Raw genomic sequence first — 20,454 nt, forward strand, 5'->3', positions numbered from 1 at the left:
TATCTTGAGGCATTAGGGAACTGTCAGTTTGGTAATGGGGGTAGGTGTGGGTGTGGAGAGTAAAAATTGTAGAGGAAGACCAAACCTTGAATACAATAAATGGGCTCTAATGGATGTATATTGCAAATGTTATGCAGAGATGAGGAGGCTTGCACAGAATAGCCTAGCATCAGACCAGTCTTCAGACTGAATACCATAACAGCAACAACACTCTTGTCACATTATTGAGCATACTTCCTGCTCTTCTCACAAATAATTCATGGAAATTTAGAAAATTGTTTGCTTCCGTATATGCTGTAGTTCAAATCTATTCTTAATAATCCATCTTTGTTTAGAGTTGTTGTCAGAGGTCTTCCTGTTATTGTTGTGCTCTAATGTGACATGTACAAGTACATCATCTTGTCAACAGGAGGTCATAAAATATGTTGCACTAACTCATTTGAGTTAGGAAATCTGCCACATAGACTTCTTGGATGTAATAGATTGGCATAACAGAGGAAAACTTAATGCAGATGATTTGAATGTTTTAAAACTGAATTAGCATACTATGCATTAATCACTGCCTCACATCAGTCTAACATTTTGTAATTGGACTCCTTCTTCATAAACAAGTTTTGCATTCCTGATATCCTGTCAATGAATTGCCACCTGCCATATTGATGTAAACCAGTGAATAATTTTGTCAAGGAAGAAAATCTGTGGCCTGTCACAAAGCTTAATATTGATTGTTTTCATTGTGTTACTTCATTTCGATTTGTATCACGGCAGTGTTGACACACTATATCCACACATCCACTATTTAACACTGCCTGCTCACAACTGACTGGTCAAATGCACATCTTTTGGTCAAATGCACATCTGTTGTTTACAGTTCCTAATTCAAGCTGCCACTGTGGTTACTGTCCTGACATAACTTGTATACCAGTAAAATCAATCTCTGAACTTCCTAGTTGAACAGTGTATACAACATAAACATCAAGGTCCAGTTATTGTTGTGTGGACCATTTCAAATTTATCTCTGCTCCTGTTAATGGGTCTTTATCAAGAACTTAGATGGTGTTTTTAAAGCCGGATGCTGTGGCCGAGCGGGTCTAGATGCTTCAGTCTGGAACCACGCGACCGCTACAGTCACAGGTTCGAATCCTGCCTCGGGCATGGATGTGTGTGATGTCCTTAGGTTAGTTAGGTTTAAGTGGTTGTAGGTTCTAGGGGACTGATGACCTCAGATGTTAAGTCCCATAGTGCTCAGAGCCATTTGAACCATTTGGTGTTTTTAATGCTTCAGATGTTCTAGATAGTCTTTCCTAAAGTGAAATTGTGCTTTGTCTTTAGTGACTCCAGCATGAAAATACCATGAAATCCTAATCTTCCCTTCCAGTTGTTTTTAGTTTATGAAAAGTTGACCTCTCTTTCTTAAAATATCTTTACTCTTACTTGACAGCACCACTTACATTAGTTGTAAAAGTTAGTAGAAAAATATTTGTCAGCTAGTATAAATATTTAAAGCATAGACATTAATGTTTATTCCAAATACAGAATATTTGAATAATTTTGGAATGAAGGAGACCACTCACCAAAAAGGAGAAATGTTGAGTTAGTAGGCAGCAAAAAGAAAACTTGCTAGTGTTGGAGTAATGGACAAACAACACCAGTGCTGTGTTTCAGCAGGTGGACTACAAGCCATACACAACCTGAAAACAAATACTGACATAATCAGCCTCCCTACAGACACCAAAAGCACCCTGTACACCTACCTTCTGCATGTTCCCCAAAATCCACAAACCCAACAATTGTGCCATTGTAACTGGCTGATATGCTTCCACTGAAAGAATTTTCACTCTTATTGACCAACACCTCAAACCAACTGCTCAAAACCTAACCTCCCAAATCAAAGGTACTAACCTCTTCCATCATCAATTCACCAACATCCCCAAGCCTTTACCTCCTGGATCCCTACTCATCACTGTTGATACCACCTTCCTATTCATTAACCTCCTTCATGCCCATGGCCTTGTAACTATCAAACAGTACCTCTCCCAATGTCCTACAGACTCCAGACTCATCAAGCCATTCCTCATACACCTTGCCAACTATATCCTGACCCACAGCTACTTTTCCTTTGAAGGGACACTATACAAATGAATCCACAGTGCAGCTAAGGGCACCTGCATGGCATCCTTCAGTGCCGATTTGTTTATGAACCATCTAGAGCAAACCTTCCTAGCCTCTCAAACCTCCCAACCCCTAGTCTGCTTCATGTTCATTAATGATATCTTCATGATCTGGACTCAGGGCCAAGACACCCTATCCTCATTACTTCACAAAATCTCAATATCTCTCCCATCCGCTTCACCTGGTCTTCCTCAACCCAGGGTGCCATCTTCCTGGATGTTGATCTCTACCTCTCTGATGGCTCCATCTGCACCACTGTCCTCATTAACCCCACTAACGACCAACAGTATCTGAATTTTGACAGCTGCCATCCTTTCCATAACAAAAAAATCCCTCCCTGTACTGACTAACCACCCACCGATGATGTATCTGCAGTGACAAGAACTTCCTTGCCTCATGTCAAAGGTCTGATGAAGGCCTTCACAGATACACACAACCACGCAAACCTAGTCCACAAGCAGATTTCACTTTCCATATCCTGACACACCCCCAATTCTTCTGCCACCCCCAAGAATCAGCTACAAACGAGCACTTCCACTTTTCATCCAGTATCGGCCTGGCCTGGAATAACTGAACCATATCTTTCATTAGGGCTTTGATTATATCTCATCCTGCCTGAAATTACCATTGTCCATCCAAACTACACAGCATCTTAGGCTGTCCACATACCACTCTCATTCCCAACCCCTTGCCACAGAGATAATACCTCTGTGGTAGATCAAGGTAGAAGACCTGTCCAGTCAACTCATGTAGCACTTCCAATCCAATCTTATCACAGTCTTATACTACCCCATCAGAGGTTGCCTCCTTCCCCCCCCCCTTCCTCCCCCTGTCCAATCAGCCATGACATATACTAACTGTCCACAACTTGTTATATCACTGTGACTACCAATCAACTGTCTACTAGGAGAATGGCCACCATCAAACTGTTGCCAAGAACAAAGTTGACTGCCCGTCAGCACAATGTACAGCTGAATGCAACATGCTCAATTTCAATGGATGCTTCAGAACACTAGTCATCCAGATACTTCCCTCCATCACCAGCTTCTCTGAATTATACTGTTGAAAGTTATCCTCACAAAACATACTTCACATCCATAATCATCCTGGCCTCAGTCTCCAGTACTCCACTTTCCCTAAGCCCTGGACCCAACATTTTCTCCTTCCTCCATCCTGTCATTCCCTACCAGGTCATGTCCACAGATTACCTTCAGTGTGTGACACTCCTCGCTCTTTCTGACAACCATGCATCACATGCCTAGCACATGTACCTGCCACCCCTCCCTGCTGCATTTCTAGCTGGGAAACTGGCTGCCTCCCTCTGAGCTGCCTGCCACCCACCTCAACTCACACTCCCATTCCCAACCCCATTCCCATCCCCCACCCCCACTCCTCTCCTTGTCTCCAGCCCCCCTCCTCTCTCTCTCTCTCTCTCTCTCTCTCTCTCTCTCTCTCTCTCTCTACTGACACAACACCCACTGCAATGTAGACCAAGTGCCAAAATGCTTCATTAAAGCTGTGCATCCAGCTGGCACCATGTAGAGGCATGAACACCCCAGCATACTGTGTGTGTGTGTGTGTGTGTGTTCTTTACTGTAGCTTGAAAAAGGCTTACTCTGAAAGCTAGCAAGTTTCCTTCTTTTGTTTTGTTTGTGCATATCGATGATTCAGTGCTTCTCTAACAATGAATATTTGAATACTACAGTTTCATAATTCATTCAGGAGGGAGTGAGATAAGACAGATGATTTAATATGATTCTGGCAATTGTTTTGCAGTATGCAGCAAGCCTATGGCAGCCAACCATCAGCAGCCTATATGCAGAGTTCCAGTTTCTATAACACTTCAGCTTACAACATGCTGCAGCAGGGTTATGTGACTACAGGTAATTCTCTCCACTGCACTGTCCAGATGTCAGTGTTCTATACAACAAAAATTGTTTGTTTTAACAACCTTTCATCATTAATTAGCTCTTCAGTCTCATTATTCCATATTTTTCCCTGAACTATTTCTATATTGTATATTTGGTTTATTTATGTACCTCATATTTTTATAAGAAAAGGTTCATGTGCAAAATTGCCAATTTAATGAAAAACTGTTGAAGATGACACACTGAGTTGCAACAGACACAATGATAGGACTATTACATGTTTAGCTTTAGGCCAAAGCCTTTTTCAGAACAAGAAACAGACACACATTCATTCACACAAACAAAGCACACCTCACACACACATGACTGCTATCTCTGGCAGCTCAGACCAGAATGCCTTGCAAGTGTTTCAAGAAGTTACTGAACACAACACACTTTTGTCAGAAATAATTAAAGTTACAACAAACTAGAAAAGATCAATATATCTGAAGAGAAAGGCTAGAAGATTCTTTGACAAGTTCACTCTATTGTGTATTCATACTTCTAAACATTTACAATTCTATTGTTTACAATAATAATGTGTAATGTTTGAAAGCCTGGTCAGGGTGATGTTAACATGACTCATGCTTGCAGGTACAACATCATTTGCCGTGCCAGTATTTATAACATAATTTTCAGGGGTTCAGTGAGCTAAGCACTAAGCAAGTCTGTTGAAAGTGGAGAGACATGTGTTGGATGTTGCTCATCTAATTCCATGAACTCAGTTTCTGCAAATAATTGTGCCACTTGTACTTTAGCTTGTGATCAAACAATTAAACACTTCTATGTTTTTGCATAGCTTAAAGATAAATGATCTGCTTCATCATGTTTACCTTTGTATTGAAGTTGTTTTGCAAGAAACTGATTAAACATTCAGCATCAGCACTTGGTCCCTGCTTTCTAATCTTCTTTGTTGCTGGTTTCATGTGTGCTGTGGGTGGTACTATGATGTCCACGCAATGTTCCTGCAATTGTTCTTTACACTTAGTTTTTAGCAACACCGACTGAGAGAAAACTGTACACACTGAAAGTTCAATTGAGTATCTTTCGCTGTTATCTGTCACTTGTTACTGCATTTCTTTCTTGAGGGAAGATTGTTTCATTTGGCTGATCATGCTTCTAGTGTGCAATCCAGTAGCCTTGTATGTTCACTCCATGGCTGTGATTTGTACCTGTTCATGACCTGACTAGTGGAACCTTCTGCAGACTATGTGTTTCATGTATGCATCTGTTTAGTTCTTCCACTTCGTTTTCATGGTCTCAGGTGCAAATAAAAACTGTTTTGGTAATGTAATCACCAGGGAGATTTTAACAGTTAAAATCAAACAAATGCCTCTTGTGATATGCTACTGTTCTGACTCAAATATAAACTTATATTCCATTATATTGTCCTCCACTATTGAGCATTCATGCTGTGAAATTTAAAAATTGTTCTTGCCAGTTATTGTTTCATTTAGTATCAAATGTTGTTTTCCACTTACCTAGCATCTAAATGCACAAGCAGCACAGTCACATTTCCTCTTGAGGCAGAACCTTCTATCATTCATAAGGCAGTAAAGCAATTGTGTATTGGAATTTGAAATCTTTTGTGCAACTGCCTAAGAAATTATCCAGTCCATGTCAACACTTTTAACAAACTGAGCCTGTCATAACCACAGAGTTATTCAGCTTTGTATCTGTAATGAAATTATCAGTACAGGAGCTATGTAGCATTTGCTATAATGGGCACTTTGAAAGACTACTACAGTATTACTTGTGAATTGCTGAATACCTTGAAAGAAAAGAGAACCAAGTGACACATTTTCAAAACTGTATCCAAGATCCAATTTTTATTTTTGCATTAATCATACATAATTCAGTAGGCAAACACTTCACTGAGTAAAAATTTATGGGAACAACATTTTTTTGGAGCAATGGCAAAATTGTGCCAAAAATATTTCTCATAAGGTCAGAGATATTGCTTGTATTGTATTATGAAACTCTTATGTGGAATAACATCTTTGGTTGTTAATGTTACGGAAAATGATGGAAATATTTTATTTCAACATTAAAAGTACCATGTGAATCTAAATAATTAATTTTCACTTAAATTAGGCATGTAATTTCCTGCTTTGCATACAGTGTGATTTCAACAAAAGTGGCCGTTCTATCCATTTCAATTTTCTATGTATTGTTTTCCATTATGATCACACTGTTATGTACATACTTGATGTAAGCTATGCTGTAATATGCACTAATTAATTTCCAGTACTTAATACAGCAATGTACTTCAGTACATTTTATGTCAAATATTTCATGCATGTAAATTGAAATATTTGCAGAAATGTTTAATGTTGTTATTCAATTTAGCATCTGTATCCCTTTATGCTTTGGCCTTCTTCAAAATGTAATCTACATCACCTGTAACATACAAGAAGTTGTACTTCCTTATCTCCTAGATAAGCTTTTATTTCTGTTTCCATGATTTCAACTGCATGCACTACGCACTCACCAACAATGCAAATCTCTCTCCTGCCATAGCTGCCTCAGCTAACACTGTGAGAACACAACAGTTCAATGTGCCGGCAGCTGCATGGAGCTGCCAGCCGTAGTGGTTAATCTCTGTTCTCAGACAAATGGTACTGCCTGCAGTGGCAGGTTATTGGCTGCTGTGTGAAAGCTGCCTCGGTGTGACTGACACAGTGCAATAATGAGCACTTCAGTGATGCAGCCTAGTTGCCGTGGCTCTAGGCAACATGCCATGCTGCCAGGACATGTTCTGTCTGGCCAAGCCTTTAATGTTTGCATTTCATCAACCTCTACAAAACTGTTGATAGACGGAGAGTTTATTTGAGCTATGCTGCAGTTTGACCTAAATAATAAGCACGCCAACTACTTTTTAGTGACAAGCACAGTGAACATTCTCTTAACAAGCAATGTAAAAAAAGTCCTACATAAGTTGAGGCTTTGCGCCTCTACTTTCAGTGTTAAAAAAGCAAACTTGAAAACCACAATTTAAGCAAGGAGCTTCCTTTTCTTATGTTAACTCTCAGGAAGTACTTATGTAAAGAAATGAAATTAGTTCTCAGTTTTCAAATTTATGTAAACACAGGATGCTACCAACAGAAAACAACTCATTCAACTTATGATCAGAGATTATTGTGTTGTCTATATGGCAGCAAAATCAACATGAAAATATCCCTCCTCACCATACCTATTAAATTCAAGAAAAAATTATATTTCATGAATGTTTCCTCTTCACATGTTATCACAGGAAATTCTCGAAACCTGACTGGTGGCAAAGTTAGCTCTGGTCCCTCATCATCAGGCTCGCCCAGCTACCTGAGCGCTTACACTTCTGCCAGCAGTGCAGCAGCAAGTTCCTTTGGTGCCGCTGTGAATTCTGCAGCAGCTGCTAGTTCGCACCACACTGGCCAGACAGCTGTTGGCAGTGGCAGCACTGCTAGCAGCTCGGCTGCTGCCTATGCAGCCTACAACACTTCTGGTTACAGCTGCTCAGCAGGAGCTACACCTGCTGCAGGATTCTCGACGTCAGCACAGGCTTTCAGCACCACTCAACAAGTATGTGACTGTAGATGTAACCTTTTTAATTTGCTATGTCTTCATAGTGCTGTGTTATTGCAGAGGCATAGATCATTATGTTATCAATACTTTTATTTTCAATAACATTGCTTCATGATCATTGACAAGAATATTTAGATGACTATACCTGTGGACAGGTCTGAAATACTTCTATCACACTCTATAGTATTCTCAGTATAATGAAAAGGATAGATTGCCACTCGTAAGAAAGGAGATATTTTGAGTTGCAGATAGGTACAACAAAAAGACTGCTACATATTGAGCTTTTAGCCACAGCCTTATTCAGAAAAGAAAACACAAACACATGTTCGCACAAGCAAGCACACATCATCCACAAATGACCACTATCTCCAGCCGCTGTGGTCAGAAGTCTGCTTCCCGTAAGATAAATTGGATGTGAGTTCCTTGGTTCAGAAATTACTGTTATTGACATTCATTTCACTCATAGCTGTTTCTGACTGCAACTTATAGGTTACAGCTTTTTGATAATGCATTTAGAAGCTAAAACTTCATTTCCAGGACAACATTATACATATATGGGTGTTACATCTGCTTCAGTTAATTATCTAGCAATAAATGAAGGATGCATTTTTAGTTTTATGAGAAAAATGTCTCAGACAAGATCAGTGAACACATAAAGTATTGTTAGTGATTAGTTTCATTTAGTCACAAAATTTTTGTCATTGTGCCAGTGAAAAACTTTCACATTTGCGCATACACTTCATATAATGTAATATATTTATGACTGTTCCACATTATTCAAATGAGAAACTTTAATTTATGATTCTAGCCTCTATTAAATAAGTAGTGTTATATTACTTACTTTTACATAAATAGATGAAATAAAATGGAATAAAATTACTCAGAAGAATGGCAACTATTTGAGGGCAGCCCCAAAAGTAAAGTCTCCTATATTTTTATACATACAAATAACAGTTTAATTTCTGTAATAGTTACATTATTTTAAAAGTTGAAAAATGTTTTATTTTTCTACATAACTGCCATTTTGGTCAATGCATATCTTTAGATGCTGTGACAGTTTTACAATGTCCATGTCATAGCAGCTCATCACCATGTCCTTCAGCAAATGTTGAACCTCATCTTTCACTTTATCGTCAGAGCAGAACTGCTGTTCAGACAAATGCTCCTTCAACTTAGGGAACAGTTGGTAGCTGCTCAGTGCCAAGTCTGGACTGTATGGTGCAAGGGTGATGATATTCTAACCAAAGTTTTGCAGGACATCAACAGTTTGACGCACAACGTGTGGGCAGTCATTGTCATGGAGATTGCTTACACCCTTGCTCAGCACTCCTCTTTTCTAGTACTGAATTGCCCTTCTGAGTTTTTCCAGCATTTCATAGTACCTGTCAGTATTTATTGTTGTCCCAGCAGGCAGAAAGTCAACCAAGTGTATCCCTTTAATCCAAAAATACAGTTCCCAAGATATTACCATCAGACTGTGTTTGAATTTTTGTGGGTTGGGCGAAGAGGGAAACTGCCTCTCGCATGACTTGTTTGGTCTCTTGTGTAATGCGGAATGCCCAATATTTATCAGCTGCGACAGCCAAGTCCAAGAAGTTATCCTTTTGTCTGCATAGTGGAGAAGAAATTCATAAGAAGTATCAGCTCATTGACTTTTGTGGTATTCTGTCAGCATACACAGTACAAATCTTGTACACACCTTCTGACATTGCAACTTTTCCATTAAAACCCTGTAGACAGTGCTTTGGGAAACTTCAGGAACCAAAATGCAGAGAGCATCCAGAGTAACCCTCCAACTTGTACATATGATTTCTTCAACTTTTGAAACCATCTCATAGCAAATTGATGGCCTATCACTCCTTTCTTCATAATGAATTTCAGTATGAACAGCTGTAAACTCTCTGCACCACTTGTGAGTTTTTCTGTTATCCATGCATGACTGTCCATATGCTTCTGTCAGTTGGTCACAAATTTAAACCAGTTTAACACCTTGTGCACCCAAAAATCAAATTACTGTATGAGTTTTATGCTTGGTAATGTTCCATGGAAGCTCCAATTTGAATGGCTGTGAAGCACATGCATGCTTATTTGGAGGTGAGAAAGCATCAATTGCAACAGTGTGACCAACAGCCACACAAACAATTTCCCTGTATCCCAGATACTTTGGAGACCTTTCATTTGGAATTGCCCATGAAATTTACCATTTTTTACACCATGCACATACTTCACAAAATTTGGCACACTTGTTCTGTGTAACCAAAGTACTCATAATAATTTCTATATATACACACATACACCACAAGCCACCATATGGTACATGGCAGAGGGCACCTTGTACCACTGCTAGTCATTCACTTGTCTGTTCCACCAGAAAATGGAGTGAGGGAAAGAATGACTGTCTATAGGCTTCCATACAAACCCTGTTTTCTGTTTTCTTGGCTTTACAGTAGTATGTGTGAGATATTGGTGGTGGCAAGATCGTTCTGCAGTTTGTTGCAATTGTTGGTTCTCTGAATTTTCTCAATAGTTTTTCAAAAAAAGAATATCTTCTTCCCTCCAAGGAATCCCATTTGAGCTCATTTAACATATATGTAATACTGTGTTGATTGAACCTACCAATAACAAATCTAGCACCATATCTTTTAACTGCTATGTTGGGAGACATCCGATGACTAGTCCACTTTCAAAGTCACTGAGCTCTCCTGACTGGCCCATTTTGCTGTTACTGCTTTTCTGCTGACAAGGCAACACTCCCTGCTTCCTTTTAAAGCACATCCCTGGGGCATTCCTGATGGTACCATTGTCTCCAGTGAATTCTCTCTTTTCGGGACAATATACTGTGTTCTATCACTTAAAGTCTTCAGGCCACTCACATACCAAACAACATATTCCATATGCTTGGACCTTCAATAACAGTCAGCTGTGTGCCACTGTGTCAAATGCTTTACAGAAATAACAAATATGGAATCTATCTGTTGCCCTTCATCCATGGTTCGAAGGATATTGCGTGAGAAAAGGCAAGATGATTTTTGCATGACTGAAACTTTCTAAATCCATGTCGATTTCTGGATAGAAGTTTTTCTCTCGCAAGGTAATTTATTATATTTGATATTAGAATACGCTCAAGAATTTTGAAGCTAACTGACATTAATGATATTGGTCTGTAATTTCCAGATCCACTCTTTTATGCTTGTTATATGCAGGAGTAACCACAACTTTTTTCAGTTACTTGAGACTTTTAATTGGGCGAGAGATTCATGACAGATACAAGCTAAGTGTAGGGCCATTGCCAAAGAGTACCCTCTGTAAAACCAAACTGGGATACTACCTGGACTTGGTGACTCATTTGTTTTCAACTCTTTCAGCTGTTTTCAGTGTCAGGGTTCCATTTTCCTGTGTATCCTCAACACATAAGTTTGTGCAGTGGTCAAATGATTGTATGTCTGTATCGTCCTACAGCATGAAAGATTTTTTTTTTTAAATGTGAAATTTAAAACTTCAGCTTTCCTTTTGCTGTCTTCTATTGCCACACCAGACTGGTTTACAGATTACTGCTCTGATATAATTTATACATTTGGGTATGTTATCAGGTAGTATTATCATACTATTTTTACACCATCAAAAAAGATGATGTGAGATGAGAAAGGGGATCATGTCCAGTCACATATCAATTGTTACTTCTGAAGTGTCCTATTGACATGTTCTATGACAATGAATCATGATGCAGCATTTCATAGTTTTTTTTTTTTTTTTTTTTTTTTGATTAAAAAGTAATAAGAACAGAACCATGTGTATGATAGCTGCAATAAAGGAAAGAAGGTTTGGTAGTGTGTAATAACAGAACAAGACAAAAAGTCAATTAATGACACAATATAGACATGGTGTTTAAAAAAGTAATGAGACTGACAACCGTACGAGTTATCTGACAACACTGTAGTGGTTCTGCTTGTTTAGACCAGTGTGTCCATCCTTTCCATATGCTCAGTCCAGGTTTCAGCTACATTCAAAGATCGTGCTTTTGTTGTGTGTTACAAAAATGTAACAACAGAATTTAGAGCAACATTAGGCCACCAAATTTTGTGTTAAACTTCATGAATCCATGAGTTTGACCTATGAAAAGCTGAAACAGGCCTACGAGAAACACTCCTTATCAAGAACACAAGTTTTTCACAGGCACAACTCATTTTTGGAAGGCTGAGAACACACTTAAGGTGAACATTGCTCAGGGAGACCTTCACAAACTGACAAAAATGTCAAACATGTGCATGCCCTTGTGAGATTTTCCTCTAGGACAAAGTGTCACCCAAGTGTTTTAAAAAGATGTCCTTGAAAGGTTCAGGGGAAGGGTTAACCAAGTGAGACCAGACTAGGCAGACAAGTGGATGCTGCATCACGACAACGTCCTATGTCACATGGTCACTTCCATCATGGAATTTTTGACCTCAAAAGGTATTCCTTTTTTTCCACAGTCCCCTAATTCACCTGATCTGAGTCCTTGTGATTTTCTTTATTTTCCCAAAATTGAAAAATATCTTAAAAGGACATCATTTGGGACTCTTAAGCCCACTCAAAATAATGTGACGAACATGGTGAAGGATCTCCCAGTTGAAGCCTTTCAGTGCTGCTACCAAGGCTGGGAACAACATCTGCAACAGTGTATAGCTGCTGAATGGAATTACATTGAAGGGGACAATATTTTTGTTTGAAAAAAATAAAAAGTTTGGTAAATAAAATATCTCTCACACCTCATGCATATTTAGGTTCTTTAGCCAAGGAAGATTTGACATGTTAGTTAAGTAATAATAATCATAATTATGGTGACCAAGCAAACAATTAACAGAAAGATGGAGCTGCTATAAATAAAATTGAACCTACAATTTATAAAAAGGCCAAATGATTTGTGTATAGCATGGTTTTGTGTGGGGCAAAAGTATGGCTGAAGAAGAAGGAATACAAAAATTGATTAGAAGCTTTGAGACATGAGCATTTAGGAATTTACAGAGGGTAAGTTGGACAGAAAGAATTACAAATGAGTAAGTGATAAAATGTTGCTGGAAGAAAAGAAATTCTGCAAGATGTAATAAGGTGATTTAAAAACTGGCTAGTACTCTGGCTAAGAAGACAATACTTCTTAAAAGATGCATTCAAAGAAATGGTGAAAGCAAAAAGAAGAAGAGGAAGAAGAAGAAGAAGAACAAGAACAAGAAGAAGAAGGATAAAAGAAACAAGATGATAAGACAAAGTAAAGTTGAAAAATACTTATTCAGTGACAAAAAGATTGAAGAAGCCAAATAAAATGTAGTACCAATGTTCCATAAAATTTGTTAGTTAGTAACATGTTCCATGGATCATTTTGCATGATAGATTGTAATCATGTGGAATGAGTCATTATACATTCACATCACAAATTAATTCATACTTACAGTTATATTCTGAACATTTTTACTAAAAGAAAAAAGATATACAGATGTGAGTTAGTAATTCCTACCCACCACCTTCTGCACATTACATTAATAACAATTCTTCTCTTGGTCTCCCTCTACGATTTTAACCCTCCACGCTGCCCTCCAATACTAAATTGGTGATCCCTTGATGCCTCAGAACATGTCCTACCAACCGATCCCTTCTTCTTGTCTCACTCCCTTCCCAACCACTGCTTCCCTTTCATGCCCCACGACTCTTATAACTGCCATCTGGTTTCTGTACAAATTGTAAATAGCCTTTTGCTCCCTGTATTTTACCCCTGCCACCTTTAGAATTTGAAAGAGAGTATTCCAGTCAACATTGTCAAAAGCTTTCTCTAAGTCTACAAATGCTAGGAATGTAGGTTTGCCTTTCCTTAATCTTTCTTCTAAGATAAGTCGTAGGGTCAGTATTGCCTCACGTGTTCCAATATTTCTACGGAATCCAAACTGATCTTCCCCGAAGTCGGTATCTACCAGTTTTTCCATTCATCTGTAAAGATTTCACATTAGTATTTTACGGCTGTGACTTATTCAACTGATAGTTCGGTAATTTTCACATCTGTCAACACCTGCTTTCTTTGGGATTGGAATTACTATATTCTTCTTGAAGTCTGAGGGTATTTTGCCTGCCTCATACATCTTGCTCACCAGGTGGTAGAGTTTTGTCAGGACTGGCTCTCCCAAGGCTGTCAGTAGTTCTAATGGAATGTTGTCTACTCCCAGAGCCTTGTTAAGACTCAGATCTTTCAGTGCTCTGTCAAACTCCTTATGCAGTATCAAATGGTTCAAATGGCTCTGAGCACTATGGGACTTAACTACTGTGGTTATCAGTCCCCTAGAACTTAGAACTACTTAAACCTAACTAACCTAAGGACATTACACACATCCATGCCCGAGGCAGGATTCAAACCTGCGACCGTAGCATTCGTGCGGTTCTGGACTGCGTGCCTAGAACCACTAGACCATCACGGCCGGCTCCTTACGCAGTATCATATCTCTCATTTCATCTTCATCTACATCCTCTTCCATTTCCATTATATTACCCTCCAGTACATTGCCCTTGTATAGACCCTCTATATACTCCTTCCACCTTTCTGCTTTCTCTTCTTTGCTTAGAACTGGGTTTTCATCTGAGCTCTAGATATTCATACAATTGGTTCTCGTTTCTCCAAAGGTCTCTTTAATTTTCCTGTAGGCAGTATCTATCTTACCCCTACTGAGATAAGCGTCTACATCCTTACCTTTGTCCTCTAGCCATGCCTGCTTAGCCATTTTGCACTTCCTGTCGATCTCATTTTTGAGACGTTTGTATTCCTTTTTGCCTGCTTCATTTACTGCAGTTTTATATTTTCTCCTTTCATCAATTAAATTCAATATTTCTTCTGTTACCCAAGGATTTCTATTAGCCCTCGTCTTTTTACCTACTTGATCCTCTGCTGCCTTCACTACTTCATCCCTCAAAGCTACCCATTCTTCTTCTACTGTATTTCTTTCCCCCATTCCTGTCAATTGTTCCCTTATGCTCTCCCTGAAACTCTGTACAACCTCTGGTTTAGTCAGTTTATCCAGGCCCCATCTCCTTAAATTCCCACCTTTTTGCAGTTTCTTCAGTTTTAATCTACAGTTCATAGCCAATAGATTGTGGTCAGTGTCCACATCTGCCCCTGGAAATGTCTTACAATTTAAAACCTGGTTCCTAAATCTCTGTCTTACCATTATATAATCTATCTGAAACCTTCTAGTATCTGCAGGGTTCTTCCATGTATACAACCTTCTTTTATGATTCTTGAACCAAGTGTTAGCTATGATTAAGTTATGCTCTGTGAAAAATTCTACCAGGCGGCTTCCTCTTTCATTTCTTAGCCCCAATCCATATTCATCTACTATGTTTCCTTCTCTCCCTTTTCCTACTATTGAATTCCAGTCACCCATGACTATTAAATTATCGTCTCCTTTCACTACCTGACTAATTTCTTTTATCTCATCATTCATTTCATCAATTTCTTCATCATCTGCAGAGCTACTTGGCATATAAACTTGTACTACTGTAGTAGGTGTGGGCTTTGTGTCTATCTTGGCCACAATAATGCGTTCACTATGCTGTTTGTAGTAGTTGACCCGCACTCCTATTTTTTTACTCATTATTAAACCTACTCCTGCATTACTCTATTTGATTTTGTATTTATAACCTTGTATTCACCTGACCAAAAGTCTTGTTCCTCCTGCCACCGAACTTCACTAATTCCCACTATATCCAGCTTTAACCTATCCATTTCCCTTTTTAAATATTCTGACCTACCTGCCCGATTAAGGGATCTGGCATTCCACACTCCGATCCATATAACGCGTTTCTTTCTCCTGATAACTATGTCCTCCTGAGTAGTCCCCACCCGGAGATCCGAATGGGGGACTATTTTACCCAAGAGGACGCCATCACCATTTAACCATACAGTAAAGCTGCATGCCCTCGGGAAAAATTATGGCTGTAATGTCCCCTTGCATTCAGCCATTCACAGTACCAGCACAGCAAGGCTGTTTTGGTTAATGTTACAAGGCCAGATCAGTTAATCATATCACATTATTGAATGAAAATATGTCAGCATACGAATTTGTCTCTCCCCAAGAGTAGTAATGTTTCGATATGCACTGTGGTTGAACTAAGTTGTTTTAGAGTTCCAAATTTTTTTTCCCAGTTTGAATTCTTATTAAAGTTTCCACCCTGTTTATTATTTCCTCACAATTTTGTTGCACTTGCCATTGGTGTATGGCTCTGAGCACTATGGGACTTAACTTCTGAGGTCATCAGTCGCCATTGGTGTAATACCTTTGGGTGTGCAGAACTGAATGTGTTACATCTTTTTAAAATTAAGGGTGATACGATTCATAGAAAACCAGTCAATGATACTTTGAAGAACTTTGTTTACCGTCTCTTCTGTATCTGTATGTATGCTTGGATTGATTACAGTACCAGTGTCATCTACAAAAAGAACTAATAATGATTGTTGTATACTCTACAGCAGATTGTTTACATAGATGAGGAACAGTAGTGGACCTAAGATTGAACCTTGGGGACCCCATATCTGATTTCTACTGAGTCAGAATTATGTCCCTGGACTATATTGCATGAATTACTGAGTGCAACTTCCTGCATTCTTTTGGTTAGATATGATAGTATCCATTTGTTGGCTATACCATCAATCCCATAAAATGTTAATTTATCTAGGAGAATCCTGTGATTCATGCAGTCAAATGCCTTAGAGAGGTTGCAAAAAATACCAACCACCGCTATTTTATTATTTCATGCTTGTAAAACCTGGTGTAAATTGCATTCTCAGTAGAGCAACCCTTCTGAAACCAAACTGGAATTTGCCAAGGATACTATTGCTGCTAAGATATGAGACTATTCTAGAATATATCACCTTCTCAAAAATTTTGGAGAATGATGTCAGAAGTAAAAAAAGTCTTATCACCTTTCTTAAAGAGTGGTTTAACAATGGCATGTTTCAGTCTCCCTGGAAAAATGCCTTGAGGTAGTTATGCATTACATATTTCAGATAAGACTGGGCTTATTACATGGGGACAAATTTTTAGTACTATTTTGGAAACATCATCAAAACCAGATGAGCCTTTATTTTTGAAAGAACATATAGTTTTCTTAATTTCTGAAGGAGAAGTTGGTGATACATTCCTATGATTGAATTTTATGGAAGTTACATTTTCAACATACTGCTGTGATTTTTCTCTTAAACTGTTTGTCCCTGTGCTTGCTACTACATTTAAGAAATGATTATTAAATGGATTTGCTATCTGTGACTTATAGTTTATAGCCCTTCCATTCAGTTCAGTAGTGCTGTTGTTTTGTTCTGTGGCTGGTTGTCCTGTCTCTCTCTCTCCACTACATCCCATATTGCCTTAAGTCTGTTGTTGGAAGTACTGATTTCTGACATTATGTGCATGATCTTTGATTTTGAATATGCTTGTGGGACATAAGGCTAAATAAAAATACCTATTAGCTGTGAATATAGTATTTTGACGTGATGAAATTTAGTTGTTAAACGTACTTGAAACCTGCAAGGATTTAAATTAATGTTAAGATTTATCTTTTCTGATACAGTCATATAAAAGTTAGAACACTGTCCTGAAGTACATACTTGTAATATAGTCTGTTTTGGTCACTGATGAAATTCCCTGTCTGTGTGTTCAGTGTCTGGTTAGATGCATTGGATGTGACACTGTGACTTCTCTTTGTAATACTGAATGAGATCATATGATGCATACACTAGTGATGTCTGAAATAATCAGACTGTCTGTTGCATGCAAAAGACAAATAGTAAATGAATGTAGAGCATTTGTAGTTAATGATACATTTAATGGAAGCAGAAAAGTAATGTAAGAGAAACAAAGTGATGCGATGAATTGAGAAAAACAAAAGGGACAGTCAGAGTCACTCAGCACCCCACATTGAAATGAATGCAGGATCTTTCTCCTGGCATTACTTTATTCCTGCATTGAAGTTAGCTGTCATGTAACATATTCATTCTACTGATGCCCTCTCTGTATGAGTACGTTGTGTTCAGGACTGGTTTGAGACCCAAGTAACACAAATTAAGTAGTGACCACTTGTGGCACCAAGCTGAGGGATGCCCAAGAGAATGATTTGTACACAGTGTGTATCACAACTAGTAGCAAAAACTGATGCAGATGAAAATAGTCAAGGGGAAAATGGGGAGGGAAATGGGGAGGCAAATAATAAGACACGTATGTGTAAAAAAGTTCTCTAATCAGCCATAGGTGTGCACACTATTCACAATTTCATCATACAGGTAATATTTAATCAGAAATTTGTCAGCAAAGTGATCTCAATAGTGCTGTAGTCACTACAGTGCAATGGCTCACTCTTATTTTGAAGAGTGTTCTTAGACATGGCTTCAACACATTAGAGAATTTTTAATGATCATTAATGTTTTAATTGTACAGTGCTTCTATGTTTCACATTTACAGCTTTAAGGGGTAATAAATAAAGTCAGTCTTATACATTTCTCATTTCAGAATAAAATTCAATTGTCAGTTGCAAATATATTTGAATTTTGTTCTGAAGTATATACTACAGTTACTGAAAATTACAGCTATGAATAAAATAACATTCTCATTTCTACTTCCAGAGTCTCGATTACAGCACTTATGGCAACTCGTATGCAAGCCATCAAACTGTACAGTATCCTACTAGCTACTTTTCACCAAATTACTCACCTTACATGTCAAGCTCAAGTTCAGCAAGCAGTGCTGGGAGCATGGGGACTTCCACTTACCAGCTCGCCACACCTACTTTAACAGGTAAATATATGTGATACAAATTACATTTTGATGAGTGTGTAATACATATTTTTTTCTTCAGTTGATGCAGAAACCTTGCTGAAACTGAAACAATCATTGCATTTGCTTGTGCTTAAAGTAATACTTCTGTGTGTTGATACAGGCCATAATGGTAATTAGTTTGAATCCTGTGTTTTATTGAACTCTAGATGGGATTTAATACAGATATAGTTCACTATGCTGGAAGAAAGGTACAGGATTTCAAGTAGTAGCTATTATCTTGGTTTGCAGGAAGTTTCATTGTCATAAATGGTTGTAACATCAAGCGTGCTGTCTTCTGTGGAGTATGTATTAAGTATATGAAGAGTTGCAAAATAGATACAAAATGATTGGCAAGTGTTTGTGGTCCACTTAATAAATAATAACATCAAAATATAGACATACAAATGCAATTTTATGCACAAAAGTGCATAAGAAAATGTGGTATGGTTTTGGTACAGCATAAATTGACCTAGGTCAAAAACTGGAAAATCCATGATGGAATGTAACAATATTATGAGAAGCAAAGTTGCCACTCACCATATAGCGGAGTCACAGATACGCACAACAAAAAGACTTTCGCAATTCAGCAACTCAGCTTATTCTCTATATGGTGAGTGGCAACTTTCCTTCTCATATCTCATAATATTGATAAATTGAGCTAGAGTACACACACACACACACACACACACACACACACACACACACACACCTTTATATTGTGCCAGCTCAACACACAGAATAAAAGGAGGAGGATGAACACTGCCATTTTGGCCGCAGAAGGGCGTCATATTCAGCTGACCATATCTCATCCTCAGCCTAAGGCATCATCGAGATGTGGTATGGGTGAGGGGTGTGGATCAGCACACGGCTTTCCATCCATTGTTGGGGTAGCAGAACTGGTGCTGCTACTACTTGGTTAAGTAGCTTCTCAGTTGGCATCTCAAGGATGTGTGCAATCTGTTCCCTCCTCTCACCTCGGAAAAATCCCTGGCAGTATCAGGAATCAAACCAGTGAGTCACGCTGACCACTCAGATATAGATATTGTGTCCAGCCTGCACAATGTAGGGGCACAAGAGTGTGTGTGTGTGTGTGTGTGTGTGTGTGTTTGTGTGTGTGTGTAACATGACAAAGGATCTGTTCCAAAGGCTAGGAAGTTTTCTTTCTCTTTTGTGTTTGCCTGTTACCTACTCAACACTTGTGTTGTTTGGTGACTGGTCTCCTTTACTCCTAAACTATTTGAATTCTGCTAGAACTTCCCTTGCTGTATTTACAAAAAAAATATGTAATGTAATTGATGTATGGATCTTATTGTTGGGAAACCTGTACATTTTTGGAAAGACTCTTGAAAATTGCAGCTCCTCTACAAAATTAGCTTATAATATCGCTATGTGAATTCTGAAAGGGAATAAGTATAGTTTAAAACCTCAGGTACAATGTGGCTATTAGAGACTGTGTTTAGCTGGACAACAATGGTGACAAAATTGCTATGATCTTGCTAGAGGTATTCCCTGTTTATTGACATTCTTTCATCTGCAATTCTGTGGGCTGCACATGTATAAGACCTATAAAATATATTTTTATTTTATTTTAAGCTAGATAAAAAGATGTAATGTTCCAGTAAACCTAGTGCCTATCTTAGAGCCAAAAGATCTGTCAAATCAGGTAGTAACATGTCATTTGAACATGTGTTTTGATTCGTAATATTTTAATGTCTTACAGAGAGTCCTGGCAGCTTCCATCTGTCAGAAAACGGGCCAGCATCACCCCTCAAAACAGATTCAAATGGGTCTCGGAGAAACAGGGAAGGAAATGGAGGAGAAGGTTCCTCTAGGTCTAGTAGAGGTCGAGGGAGAAGACAGAATAACCCTTCCCCCAGCAACCCAGAGAGCAGCTTAGAGAGAGTATTCATCTGGGATCTTGATGAAACCATAATTATTTTCCACTCTCTTCTCACTGGCACTTATGCCTCCCGTTATGGCAAGGTAAGCTG

The 20,454-nt window shown here is 38.5% G+C and overlaps 1 protein-coding gene across 1 annotated transcript in view; it reads left to right on the forward strand.

The window, feature by feature from the left end:
• Positions 1-20,454, forward strand: part of LOC124803195 (eyes absent homolog 2) — a 228,017-nt gene that overhangs the window by 187,902 nt on the left and 19,661 nt on the right. The window contains exons 6-9 of the mRNA XM_047264376.1: positions 3,949-4,055; positions 7,333-7,640; positions 18,271-18,442; positions 20,184-20,446. Coding sequence (XP_047120332.1) covers positions 3,949-4,055; positions 7,333-7,640; positions 18,271-18,442; positions 20,184-20,446 — 850 coding nt within the window. The remainder of the gene's footprint in view (positions 1-3,948; positions 4,056-7,332; positions 7,641-18,270; positions 18,443-20,183; positions 20,447-20,454) is intronic.

Source organism: Schistocerca piceifrons, chromosome 6 (assembly GCF_021461385.2).
Source record: "Schistocerca piceifrons isolate TAMUIC-IGC-003096 chromosome 6, iqSchPice1.1, whole genome shotgun sequence".
Classification (NCBI taxonomy): Eukaryota; Metazoa; Arthropoda; class Insecta; order Orthoptera; family Acrididae; genus Schistocerca; species Schistocerca piceifrons.